Source organism: Notothenia rossii (assembly GCF_949606895.1).
Source record: "Notothenia rossii genome assembly, chromosome: 2".
In the NCBI taxonomy this organism is placed as follows: domain Eukaryota; kingdom Metazoa; phylum Chordata; class Actinopteri; order Perciformes; family Nototheniidae; genus Notothenia; species Notothenia rossii.
In genome coordinates this window covers 30,490,805-30,504,184 of record NC_136904.1, presented here as the reverse complement: position 1 = coordinate 30,504,184, position 13,380 = coordinate 30,490,805, and the positions used below count along the sequence as shown (strand labels likewise).

Sequence of the window (13,380 nt, the reverse complement as noted above, 5' to 3'; positions counted from 1 at the left end):
CATTCATCCCCAAAAGCCCTGGCATATTGTGTTGCTGTAAGGCATAAGCAGTGTCTTTTAACACCAAGACCCCACGACTTGGAATCTTTTTACCTAACACCTGGATATCCAACTCAAGATATCCAACATAAGGAATCTCTAGGCCGTTGGCAGCCTTCAAAGCTAACCACCAGCATGTTTTAAGTTTAGGGGCATCCCAGTGTTGAAACACCTTTTTAAAGAGTGACTCTGTTATGGTTGTGACCATGGAACCTGTGTCCAGCAAACACTTTACCACTACACCACCCATCTGTACCTCTACCACAGGACATTTACCTATGACGGGTCTTAGGTTGTTTGCAAGGGGAGGGGCCTGCTTACAGGGCTCTCGACTAACTTTTTTCACCATCCTCCCGGAACCGTCCCGAAATACAATCTAAGCCGTCCCGAAATTAATGTGGACCGTCCCGAATTTAAAATATTAGTTTTTCTACTACTTATCATTAGTTAAAATCATTCAAACTGACCTTTAACATAAATAAAACATCATACGAATCATTAGATGATAATTCATCAACCTTTTTATTTGAGTAAATCAGTCAATCACATGACAAAGGCCAAATATATTTAAACAAACACACAAACGAGAAAATTACTAATATTGAATCAAATCAAGTCCCATCCAATTATCAAAACAAATCCAACACTCTGTCCTGAAGACAGAACCCAGAGTAACCACTAACCAGGATGACAGTCTGTAACACAGTCAGGAGACCTTTACAAACTGCCCCGCCCCCTCGCACACAGACGGGAGAGAGAGATCTCGTCTGGATTGGAAAGCTCGAAAATACATCATAGACGCATGTTGTAGTCTTATTGCATATTAGAAACGGAGTTGGATAAACTAAAACTGCGATATAATGTTTATGTAGCAATACTACATATGACATATATTTTTTAAATGTCTCCAGTAGGCCTACCGATAAAAAGTCAGCGTCGGAGCTTAACGTTACCACTGTCTTTAATAATTCCGGGCCGGGCGGAGCCTGTTTAATACCGGGGCTCGGTACCCATCCATACATGGGGAGAGGCGCAGCATATTGCTAAGGACTAAATACGATGGAGGGTTCTCATCTCAGCCTTATTACCCATAGGGGATGAAGTGGAGTAAGTAAATAAAGAGGCCGGCGCTCCAGGGTCTGGTTCTGCTGTGCGTTTTTGTGATGTAACGGTAAAACATTTCAGAATTCCTCCACGGGATACCATTGTCATTTTACATCACTCAACCCGCGAAATACACACACTCAGTACATAGCCTACTGTAGATAGACCCGCGAATTTGCGGGCCAGGAATTCGCGGGCACAGCCAGCTGTGCGGCTGGCTGACAGCACATGGGCACAGCTTACGTATGTATGTGTGTGTGTGTGTGTGTGTGTGTGTGTGTGTGTGTGTGTGTGTGTGTGTGTGTGTGTGTGTGTGTGTGTGTGTGTGTGTGTGTGTGTGTGTGTGTGTGTGTGTGTGTGTGTGTGTGTGTGTGTGTGTGTGTGTCTGTCTGTCTGCCTGTGTGTGCGTGTGAGTGTGTGTGTGTGTGTGTTTCGCAGGTTGCTAAATGTTTTGTGTGTTTATGTTGACAAGGAGGTTTAATAATTGTGTGCTACACACAACGTGCAGTCGATTTCATTTTCATCGCCGTTTGTAGTAGAGTTAGCAGGGTATTTTTATTTTAACTCTCGTCCCAAATTCGTCCCAAAATAATTTTTTATCCTCCCTGACACTATTTTTTTCGGCCCCGGGACGACGGGACGTCCTTAAGCTCGAGCCCTGCCTGCTTAGGATGACCATAATAAACAATGTGATCATTAGTAATTGATTCTTCTGCAAAACCCATACCTGACAATATTACAGCAGCTGGAGCCGGGTTGTATTCTGGCCGGTCACTGGGTACGCTGGATCCTTGTGGCCTTTGACCCTGGCGACACTGGCGGAGGACATGCCCAGGCTTCCGATAGCGGAGGCAAATGGGTTGGCCATCTGCAGTAAACTGGTAGTTGGGCTTATTGACACGAGAAACAGATTGGTCAAGTACAGTTTCCATCTTAGACAGACCTTTTATAATGCTTTCAATTTGCAACTGCTGTTTCTTAAATAGTTCTTGCAAAGAAACCAGATCTGGTCCAGCCCCAACGGCATGGCAAGCTCCACCTAAATTTACATCTGCCCCACATTGATGTAGCCCAGCTCGAGCATGTCCTGCAGGCCTCTCACCTTCTTCAGCCCACCTGATTCCCTCCTGATGCAGTGATAAAAAGGAAATTGCCGGACGTTGCCTTATGAGACTCTTTAACTCGCGGCGCAAGGCCATATCCCGCACATACTCCCCAAACTGGTTCCTAGCCAGAATATCTGGATCCATCAACCTATTTGGATATGCACATTTGATAGTCTCAATCATTTCCCGCAAAGAATGGGAGAATTCCTTTAAAGAATCTCCCTCTCTTTGTTTTTGATTAAAACATTTTTTTGCAGACTTACAAAGGAGGAGGAGGAACCATACAGCTCTTTCAGAATGACTAAAATTGTATCAGGATTTTCCCTCTCCACCAAAGTACGAAATCTGATTTCAGTTTTTGCTTCCCCCTCCAAATGATCATAAAAAAAGAGGGCCTTCTCTCTGGCAGTCATGTGCCTGTCTCTCAAACATGACTGCAACTGTTCTATCCAATTATATATATGGACATGTCAAGCTTAGAGCTGGAGCCTGAAAAGTAGGAACATTTTCTCTCTCTTTGTATGTACACAAAAAGCTCAACTTGGGGTGTAGACAAGTTGGGTGATGCTACATTACCGCTCGGAGGTAAGCCACCTGTATTTGCACTGGTAGTAGCTGCATCTGAACTGGCACCTCTTTCTTAGAGTAAATGCTCATTAGCCACACGCAGTCTCTGTACCTCTTCACGCAGAGCCAACAGTTCCTCCACCTCTTGATCAACACTCATTTTTGTAGGTTGGTTAACAACTTTGCAAAAAAATTAGAAACAAGTGTTGGAGATAAATATGCAATACAGTTAAACAGCAATGGGGTCACATTTGTTGTCAATGTCCTTTGGTTTCCATTACAAGCTCATCCACGTCCGAGGGCCTTCGTCCCGTTGTCCAGCGCCAGCCACTGTCTCTATTTCAATAAACAAAAGAACCAAAGAAACCAAAAATACAGGAATTCATGCCTCTTTTAAGTCATCCTGCCGACAACGCCAAAATGTGGTAACCGTGACTGAGGTTACCATATGTAAAGCTAGTCACTGACAACGCCACCTCCTGCTAAGGGGCAGGAGGAACCCGTGGACCCTAAATGTAAGTCGTGGACCGATTTTAAAGCTTCCCTTAATAGATTCAATTATGACAGAGGCATGAATTCCAAAGATATACGCAGCTTTATTTAACAATTGTTGGAAATAGTTTAAAATGTCAATTCATGTCAAGTGTAAAAATGGCAAATGACACCGTCAGGTGACAATGACGTCAGATTCCCACACTTTGAAAAAGACAAAAAAATCTAATCAGAAAGTTAGCCGTTCAAATCAGTGACCCTTGGCCTCCTGATATAACTCTGCAAAGAAGGCTTTAGATCCTCATGCAACTTTTATTTGATTATAACCTGCCCAGCTTCTGCAAAAGCAAGGCAAGCTATAATCTTTTAATGCTAAACTTCAATGTATTAAAGTTGGTGCTGGGGTATTACTGACATGTTTTTATAGCTAATAAAAATGGGTTTTTGAAAAGCCTCACCCCTGATGTTACATAAATACAGTTTACTTGCAATTTGCTGGATTTTTTAAGGTAAGTCAATATCACCCAAAAGCAGTGGTCTGCTTGGAGAGGAATTAACACAATTGTTATGTCTACTGTGTTGAACTCTTTAGGTAGTCGGGATAGTCAATATCAAATCGTTAGGTTCCCACATGAGGCGAGCAGGGTTAGAGAGGGTAAGCATAGCATCTAGTTTTTCTTTCATTTAAAAAACGTATTTCTCCAAATGTGTCTTCTCATATTTTTATTGAAATAAAATCGTATTATTTTTTTATAGACACATTACATTGTTCAGGTCAACAAATGAATGCATCCATTACCTCTAGTTTAAGCATTTGAATCAGTGAAATTCACATTTTAGATTTCTTAAGTGAACTAAATCTCTAAAGTAATTCAAACGATTTCTACGTACTTCTAAAACAAATATCAAATACAGTACATCTAATCACTGCTCCATATCAGGTAACCGGTTGCTTCTATTGTCCCAGTAATGGAAGAGGGGAAGGACAAGAGCTTCATCAGCTTGATTATTTTATTTGTGGTTTTGAGCAAACATTAGTGGTATCTTGTTGTAATGATATCAGCAATACATTATTTGTGTTATTGTGTATTCAATCATGAAACCTGTGCATACTGCAAGCTGCGAAGAAAACGCCAACAAACCTCCCCCATAAATAGGTCACAACAACCACAGTGTTCTCAAATTAAGAACTCTAAGTTGCCCTCAAACAATATTTATAAAAAACTGAAAGACCAAAATTAGACAAATTCTATAACCTAGTTTATAATTTGTCAACTCCTCCAAATGTTTCCAGTTTTTCTGCCCTCTTCGACCACAATTGGGTTGTGTCTCTTGTGTAAATGCCAGGGTGATTGAGAATGGTAATAGTGCTCAGAAAACATAATGTTTGAGGAAGCATTTTATTCAGTTATTAAGTCAATTAATATCTAAAGATTGATTGAGGTAAAATGAAAACAAACTAACGTTTTGAGAAAATTGCTTTAGAGGAAAAAAAAAATTTAAATAGTTTTTTTGAATATTTTTTCTTTTTTAAATATACACATATTTGACATATCCATTAATAAATATTATAAAACAAAGAAAAGCATTTAGATTTACCAGAGTGGAATTTTCGGAAGATATAGTGAGGAATCCAATACAAAGCTTTAAGGAAACATTATTGCAACTTTCTTGTAAAGTTATATTAATTTGTGTTTTTTGTAGCCAATCTCCTAAGGACGAAGTCCCACATAATCTTTAGGTGCCCATATGAGGCGCATGACGTTTATGTCCCTCTTTTCCCTTATAACCTGGTCCCAGCAGTATTCAGGGGAAAGTAACCTGCTTGGTTTGTTGATCCAAAAGTATTTGTTTAGATGACTCTCATCGTGCCACAAAGCCTCCACATTGTTCAGTTTGTCCTCCATGATATTTAAAAAGCAGTAATCTGTCAAATTCTTCACTTTTTCCAACAAGCCTCCAAAGACAGCGGCATGGTAGTAGTAATCTCCGGTTTCCATGAAGGCTTTGGATCTGGGGTTTCTGTCATAGGTGTATTTATAGTTTGGAGCGTTGTAATACCATGCGTGTAACAAAGCCACAGAATCCCCCAGAGCCTCTGAGCCAAATCTTCCCTTAAACTCCTGATCCACATCAAAGCAGAAGACATAGTTGCAGTGGTGATGAATCTCTGATTCTATGGCGCCTGATATAGTTTTCATTCGGATCATAGAGATGTCCTGCCACCTGGAGTGCTTTTCCACTTGCATAATCTTTACATTTCGGTTAGGAGCAAGCTCGATACTTGGTACTTTCTCTGGTAGATCCGTAAACACGTAATATGTCACCTTTAATCCCAACATAAAATGTTGTTCTGCAGAGGTAAGAAAGGTCTTCAGGTAGGCATCCAGGTACCTTGGGTAGGAATGGAGAGGAACACAACAAATACATGTGTTGCTTAAAAGTATGTTATGATGAAAACACAGTAGTAACATATTTGATTTAATTATTTGAGAAAGATATCATATGCGCACATTTGCTGACTTTACTGTCTGAACCCAAGCAAAGTAATCGGACTGAATCTCATTCGGTTATATGCAGAGTGTATTAATGTGTTCATGGTATATACAAATAATTCATATTATCAAAGCATTGGCAAAGTGCAACCAGTTTACGACTGAACTGCTGGTGGTGATGGACATACAAACCTTCCCACAGCGAACACGGTGAGGGCCACAGACGTCTGGCTGTGGATGTGCTCCTGGTCGTATAGATCGGACTCAAACATCCCCTCCCAGATGATAGGAGCTTTCCAAGATGTAAGAGTTTCAACCCCTTGTCTGGCCCTGAAATGGAAGACAAAAATACATATATTTTAAATGATCATTAGAGGAGATTTACATTGTTTCAAAGTCCAAAGTGCTAAAGGAAAATGTATAATTTAATAACATGATTCTTAAGTCGTTGTAATGTAGCTGATGCATTCCGAAGCCCAAAAGGCATCACATTGTATGAGTAGAGACCAGTTGGGATTTAAAGTATAAAAGTATTTATCTCGAATCCTCGCTAGGACAGGAAACCTGCAAGTATCTTTTCAGATACATTTTGCCAATCTTACCTGATCCATGCAGTCATTTATCCTGGGAAGCAGAAAATATTTTGGAACAAGCAAACATGATGAGAACCAGCTGGCAGAACAGGACTCTGCAATACCGCTTCCCAGCATTCACCTCCGCAACCAAGTACAAACATATCTCAGCATTCACATAGGACCTTTAGCCTCTCCAACAAGTCGGCTAGGCGTATCACCAAACAAACCAGAGAAACCATGGATCAATTGGAGTGTGTAACTGTTAACTAAAAGGTGAACCAACAATAGGGAGCAAGGTAAGCACTTGGCTCCGGGGACTTCATATAACCACCACAAAATGCTCCAAGGCTCCCTGACAAGCCAAGGCCTGATGTACAATAAGCTGCTTGAACCGCTTTTAAAACATGTGGGAGGAGAAATTCAAACACTGGTCGGATTGAATACATTTTGGAATGCCGAATATGGAATTGAACTGGAAGTCGCTAGTACTACGGATCTAATAGTTATATAGTTATTGTATGCAGAGGATATGCGCCAGGGTAGCGGGTGCTCTGGTGCTTTGCAGTTATATTTGAAGAGCACCAAGCCCAGGTGCTTCCATCCAAGCCAATCAACACCTCCACCTGCTGCATCAGAAAAAAAGATAACAGAGATAAAGCCAGGGGACTGTCATATGTTGATAGATCCCATCTTCCAATGATAAATCAACCATATTTGTTCCAGAAATAAGTCATTTTTATTCTAATGGAGTTTTAATTGATCTAAGATTATTGAATAAGTAGATTCATGAAATGTGTTCTCCAATCTACAAGAAACTCAAACAAATGTTCCAGACACACAAACCAACTTGCCGACACATCAAAACAAAGATATTGAAATACATAGTTAAAATGTTAAAATGATAATCTTGTAAACTTCAGAAACGTGGTCTACATTGTTTTAAATATGCCCTTTAGTATGCAAAAAAAAAAAACTAAAAGTGTAAGGTCTCTTACCCAAAATGAAGAGTGTCATCTAAATTGATGATCCTTCTCAATTTTTCTTCTCTGTTTGCCGGCAGGTTGTCCACAGGAACAAAGTTTGCTAAATACCTAGTATAAAAAAATTACCATAGTGAGACAAAGGAGAAAATCATTTTGGAGCGTGTCTGCACAAAACACAAACAAATTTGGCTCAAATGTGCTCTAATAGGTATCCAAAAACAATAATGATGCTTTGGTACTCACCTCAAATATAACAGAATGCAGCTGCCAACAAGCACCAAAAGACAAGAAAATAGTATAGGATTCCTTGCCTTGAGCCCACTAAAATGATGCAAAAGAACATAAACAAACGTAAAAAATATTTAATATAAGATTTGGTCATTAACATTAACCATTAAACAGGGTGTGATTTGAAAAGCGACTGATGCCCAAGCTTGACTGTTGGGTGAAGAACATGGTAAAAGTGAAATTATGTTGTGAGAGCAATTCAGGTCTTTGATTTAGTTAGATAATCCATAACTGAAATATATATCGTAAATTAATCTTATTTTAAAATCAATTTCTCCATGGAATAGTTATGGGCGGACTAAATGACCTTCTATTAGCTTCAGATAAAGGACCAGTCTCTATTCTTGTCTTGCTTAGTCTTAGTGCTGCATGTGATACTATCGACCATGACATCCTATTAGAAGCACTAGAATATTTAATTGGCATAAAGGGAACTGCTTTAAGCTGGTTTAGGTCCTATCTATCTGAACGGTCTCAGTTTGTATGTGAACGATGAATCTTCAATACAAACTGAAGTTAGCCATGGAGTGCTGCAGGGCTCAGTGCTTGGACCTATTTTGTTCACATTATATACAGTATATACTATTTTAAGGAGTCCTACGGACATAATTGAGGAAGATGAAGAGGCGGATGATGAAGGGAAAAATGAAGAGGCTTATGCAGAGCTTATCCAATTTCTGGATGACAACAGTTTGTCCCTTGTAATGAGGGAGGTGGCGGATAATGGTCGGCAGGCATTGAAGATTTTAAGAGACTATTATGCTGGCACAGGTAAACCACATATTATCAGCCTATATACTGAACTGACATCACTCCTAAAGTCAAGCAGTGAAAGTTTGACGGAGTATATAATACGTGCAGAGACCGCCATCACCGCTTTGAGAAACGCGGAGGAGAAATTAAGTGATGGGCTTCTTGTAGCAATGGTTTTGAAGGGACTACCAGAATCATTGAAACCATTCGCCATACACATCACGCAAATTGACCAGAAAATAAGTTTTGCTGAAGTTAAGACTAAGCTCATCAGCTATGAGGATACTGAGCGAATGCGCACCCCGCCACCAGAGGACGACATCATGAGGCCGCGGGAGCAGTTGAGAGTGAGACGACCCTCTGTACCAAGAGCATGGGATAAAGGAACCAAGTGTGCGGACATTGCTTGTTACAGATGCGGCCTGAGTGGACACAAGGCCGGAACGTGCCATCGTAAGCTGTGGTGCAGTCATTGTAAAAGCAACACGCATCGGGATGCGGCCTGCAGGCGGAAGCAGCAACGGGAGGAGGACGCGCGGAAAGCTTCGGATGAAACGATTGGCGAGGAGTATGATTTCCAAGTCAACGACGTGGACAACAAGGTCCAGCCATGGCGCAGCATCACCGAGAGAGGACTGATGGTGGACAAAGGTGCAACTTCACATATCGTCACGGATGTAACAAAGTTCAATAGGTTTGATGATGACTTCCAGGCTGAATCCCACTGTGTGGAATAAGCTGATGGTACCAGGTGCAATGGTGTAGCAGAAGGACGAGGGGACGCTGTTGTTATTATAGTAGACAGCATGGGGAAAAGACACAAAACAACTCTGAAGAAGGCGTTGTACATCCCATCGTACCCCCAAGACATTTTTTATGTGATAGCAGCTACTACCAATGGAGCAACGCAAAGTATGCTTTATCCTTCACAGACGATTACTCCATTGCAGTGTTTGTTTATTTCCTTAAAAACAAAAGTGATACAGTGCAAGCAACAGAGAGATTTCTGGCCGATACTGCCCCATACGGGAAAGTAAAATGTATCAGGTCAGACAATGGCACAGAGTTCACAGGGAAACATTACCAAGCATTACTATGCATTAATAAGATTAGACATTAAAAGTCAGCACCATATTCCCCACATCAAAATGGCACTGCTGAGAGGAATTGGCGCACACTTTTTGACATGGCCAGGTGCATGCTTATAGAAAATGAGATGCCAAAAAGTATGTGAGCCCATGCAGTACAGACAGTAGCTGTAGTAAGGAATAGTGCTTTAAAAATCGCACAAAACAGACACCTTACTTTATGCTGACAGGTAGACGGCCTAACCTGTCCAGAATGCAGAAGTTTGGGTCAGTGTGCTATGCCTATAAGCAAGACAAAAATAAAATGGACTCAAGGTGTGAAAAGGCAATTTTTGCTCGATATGACAAAAAAAACGACGTCCCCTTGCTCTTAAAACTAATTTCCCTGCTTTTCGTGGTTTCCTTGCGTCTATCCATGCTTCCCTGGTGGGAGGGACTAAACGCAGGGAAACGACGCAAGTGAGGGACGCAAGGATTCCATTTAATCGACTTGAGAAGGACCCTCTGATGCTTCGTTAGTCCTCCGCTTATTTGGATGCTAAACAGCAATGAAGTTATGCTTACTCTGCTAACACTTACATTGTTTTATGTTAAACACAGACAAAACTGAAGTTATTGTACTAGGCCCCAGGCATCTAATGCCCCTTTCACACCAACGCGGTTCCAGGGCCGGTTCGGAGCTAGAGCCTGATAAGCACCGTTTTTTTCCTGTTCACACCGCAGCGGAGTCTAGAAGCTAGAACCGCATATGTCACGCTTACGTCGGAGGCAGGGGCAGGGGCGGGATCAACCTCCTGAACAGCAACAAAAAGCCCACGTTTTGTCCTATTTGTACACAACGATGGAAAACCCCATACTTAAACCGTGGACCAGATTTGCAACAAACTGAAAAAAGTTAAGATGGATTATCAGGACCAAAAGCGAGACCTCGGACAGAGTGGCAGCGATCGTCCGAAAACAAGTCCACATTATGACTTGCTTGACTCTGTCAAAGAACATTTGAAAGTCGCTTGTTACAAATGGAAAGTTTGTGGTGAAGTCGTCCAATTATTTCCATTTGGTTTCGACAGAGCAAAAGCAAAACGAGCAGCGCTTCAATACAATCGGCCATTGTTATTGGGTTTCCGCGCGTTTTGGCTTTATGAAGCAGGCACGTAAACGGCAACGTCATGACGCAAACGATGACGCAATGACGCAGCACCACTCGGGTTCTGGGCAGTGTGAACAAAACGGGGGCTGAAAGAAAAACCAGTTCTGAACCAGAAGAGCGCAAGCACGGAGCTAGAACGGGAACCGTGTTGGCCTCCAGCAAACCATAAGGAATCTTAGGAATTGTATTTGATCAGGATTTGTCCTTTAACGCCCACATAAAACACATTTTACGTACTGCCTTCTTTCATAATGTAACATTGCAAAAATCAGGCATCCTATATTAAAGAGCTGATTATACCCTTCTGTCCCACAAGGGCATTGTGTTCCAAGAATGCAGGGTTATTGGTTGTTCTCTAAAAGCACAATTGCGCCTAGTTTTGCTGCTATAGGCATAGACTTTCAGGGAACACCTTACTTCTTTCTTCTCTTTCTCTGTAGCTGTGTATCCTCGTGTTCCAAATAACCTAGCTTCCCCAAAAATGTTTGTGTCTGTCTACGCCTGGACCCTGAGTCGTGGCTGATCGTGTTGCTGTGGTCCTGAGTCTTGGGTCCTGAGTCCTGGATCCTGAGTCCTGGATCCTGAGTCCTGGATCCTGAGTCGTGGCTGTGCCTGTTGCTGTGACCCTGAGTCCTGGATTAAGAGTAGTGGCTGACTGTGCGTGTTGCTGTGATCCTGAGTTCTGAACCTTGGGTCGTGGCTGTGCCTATGGCCATAGTCCTGTCTGACGCTCACCTTACTACTTATTTGATGGCACCCAAAAGATTGTTTACATTCACCTGGATCCATCTTTATCTTATCATTTATAGACACATGCATTTTGGACTACCTATATTGTAAATGTATTATCTTCTTTATTCACACACAACATCTATTGCACGTCTGACCGTCCTGGGAGAGGGATCCATCCTTTGTTGCTCTCCCCAAGGTTTCTTCAATGTTTCCCCCATTCACTGTGGGGTGTCTTTGGAAGTTTTTCCTTTTCCGATGTTTGGGTCCAAGGACAGAGGGTGTTGTATTTGTATTAATGTTCGGCACAAATTGTAAATTCCCCTGAGACAAATGTAACATTTGTGATATTGGGTTATATAAATACACTTTGATTGATTGAAACATACTATCATAATGATAGATGTTCAACAATGACCCTCCTAACTCTTGACAATCCTCAGACTTTATTATTGATCATTATACCACGTGGTAAAAAACAAATAAAATATTTACTGATTTAATTATCAGGGAGTTGACATAAAGGGAGTGGCTCCTGTAAAAAGGATGCATATAATTTACTGTCCTAGATGACTAATCAACCAGATACAAACCCTTCTCCTGTCTATTACAAGGCCGCTATGTTCTTACAGTTGACTGCTATAAAATGTAACTCTTTCAAACCCATCTTCGTTTCCTCCAAGTGTTAGCCTACATCAGGCACAGGTTAACCATTACACTTTATACATGTACTTTTAAAGCAGCCACTGCTTAATTAATGTTTGAGCTCTAGCAAATATTACACTTACAGTTTTATGAGTGCATACACTTGTTAACCATACTAATACAATTGAAACATTGATTGATGGAACATTTAGAAATGTACATGTGATAAACCCTGCATTTCCAGAAACAATGATAGATTAAAGACATGGATACCTCATAGCTGTGATGAAATTCCCTCTTCTTTTGTCCAGGAAATAAATGCAGAAGGTCAAGGTATCTGTTTTGAGGCACATAAAAGAAAAACATTCAACTAACTCTGTCGGGAAACCAGTAACACAACCAATTAGAATAATTTACACCCTATCTCCCTGTCAACATAAAGATTGATGGTATTGATGACATACACAGAAGATACTCTGCATTATCACTTTGTACCATAACAGGTATGGGTTTGCATGACGTGAAATTAATGGTACATATAATTCTGAGATTGTTCGCAAAAAGCAGTTCAAATAGCATGGAAACAATTTAATTCAATTTTCTGAGTTTTAAAAAAAATAGACACACTGCAATTATTTTCAAAAGAGTCAAAGTCAAACTCAAATGACCTGTCATTACTAATGTATTACCTTCTTACAGGTTGTATTCAGGTAGAGATCTCAAACTTGTCCAGAATAATAACACGATCAATTTTCTCCTGGAAATGTTGTTTGGATATCCCTCTAGTGCAGGGGTGCCCAACCTTTTCTTAACCGAGAGCGACTTTTAAAGTTGCCAGTCTGCCGAGATCTACAAATGCAAATAGAGAGGCGTAGCCATTACTGACAGCCTACTACCAGGTAAATACACACTTCTACTTGTATAAAACTGACCTTTGTACGATGAATACTTCATAAAATACTGCAGATAATTTATATTACTCTTTCTAATCTACACACATAGGCCTACAAGTATTTAACTGAAGTTACACAACAGTGTTTTTGATACAGAGTTGGAGTTTATTCACACGTCACATACTACAGTGGGTAATGTATCGAACTAGTGCCCACGCCCCGACACATGGGATCACGCCGGCCAATCACAAAGCTTTGACATCTCGCGATCGACTGGGAATCTCCCCGCGATTGACGACTGGTTGGGCACTCCTGCTCTAGTGCAATGTTCCAGATAGCCAAATGTATTCCACTGCTGCAGAGATAACCCTTTGTGTGTAACACTGATATAGGGAGTTGACAAAAAGGGTGCAGCTTCGGCAAATGTTCCTGCTTTCCTCTTCTAGATGATAGAGAATGATCAGTTCTTTCCA

General features: G+C 41.0%; 1 protein-coding gene across 4 annotated transcripts; it reads right to left on the bottom strand.

The window, feature by feature from the left end:
• Positions 1-4,016: 4,016 nt before the first annotated feature.
• LOC307029222 (alpha-1,3-galactosyltransferase 2-like) lies at positions 4,017-12,918 on the bottom strand. Of its 4 annotated transcripts, none has more exons than XM_079664982.1 (6): positions 12,712-12,918; positions 12,288-12,351; positions 7,605-7,682; positions 7,374-7,469; positions 5,996-6,133; positions 4,017-5,702 (listed from the first exon to the last, which is right to left on the bottom strand). In XM_079664982.1, exons 2-6 carry the CDS (start codon positions 12,290-12,292, stop codon positions 5,021-5,023), a joined length of 999 nt encoding a protein of 332 aa, XP_079521108.1. In that variant the 5' UTR covers positions 12,293-12,351; positions 12,712-12,918; the 3' UTR covers positions 4,017-5,020. The 4 variants fall into 4 exon arrangements, with proteins under 4 accessions (XP_079521108.1, XP_079521107.1, XP_079521109.1 ...); XM_079664981.1 differs by having other exon boundaries at positions 12,704-12,917; XM_079664983.1 differs by lacking the exons at positions 12,288-12,351; positions 12,712-12,918 and having other exon boundaries at positions 6,406-7,469; positions 7,605-7,657.
• Between the last annotated feature and the right edge of the window lie 462 nt (positions 12,919-13,380).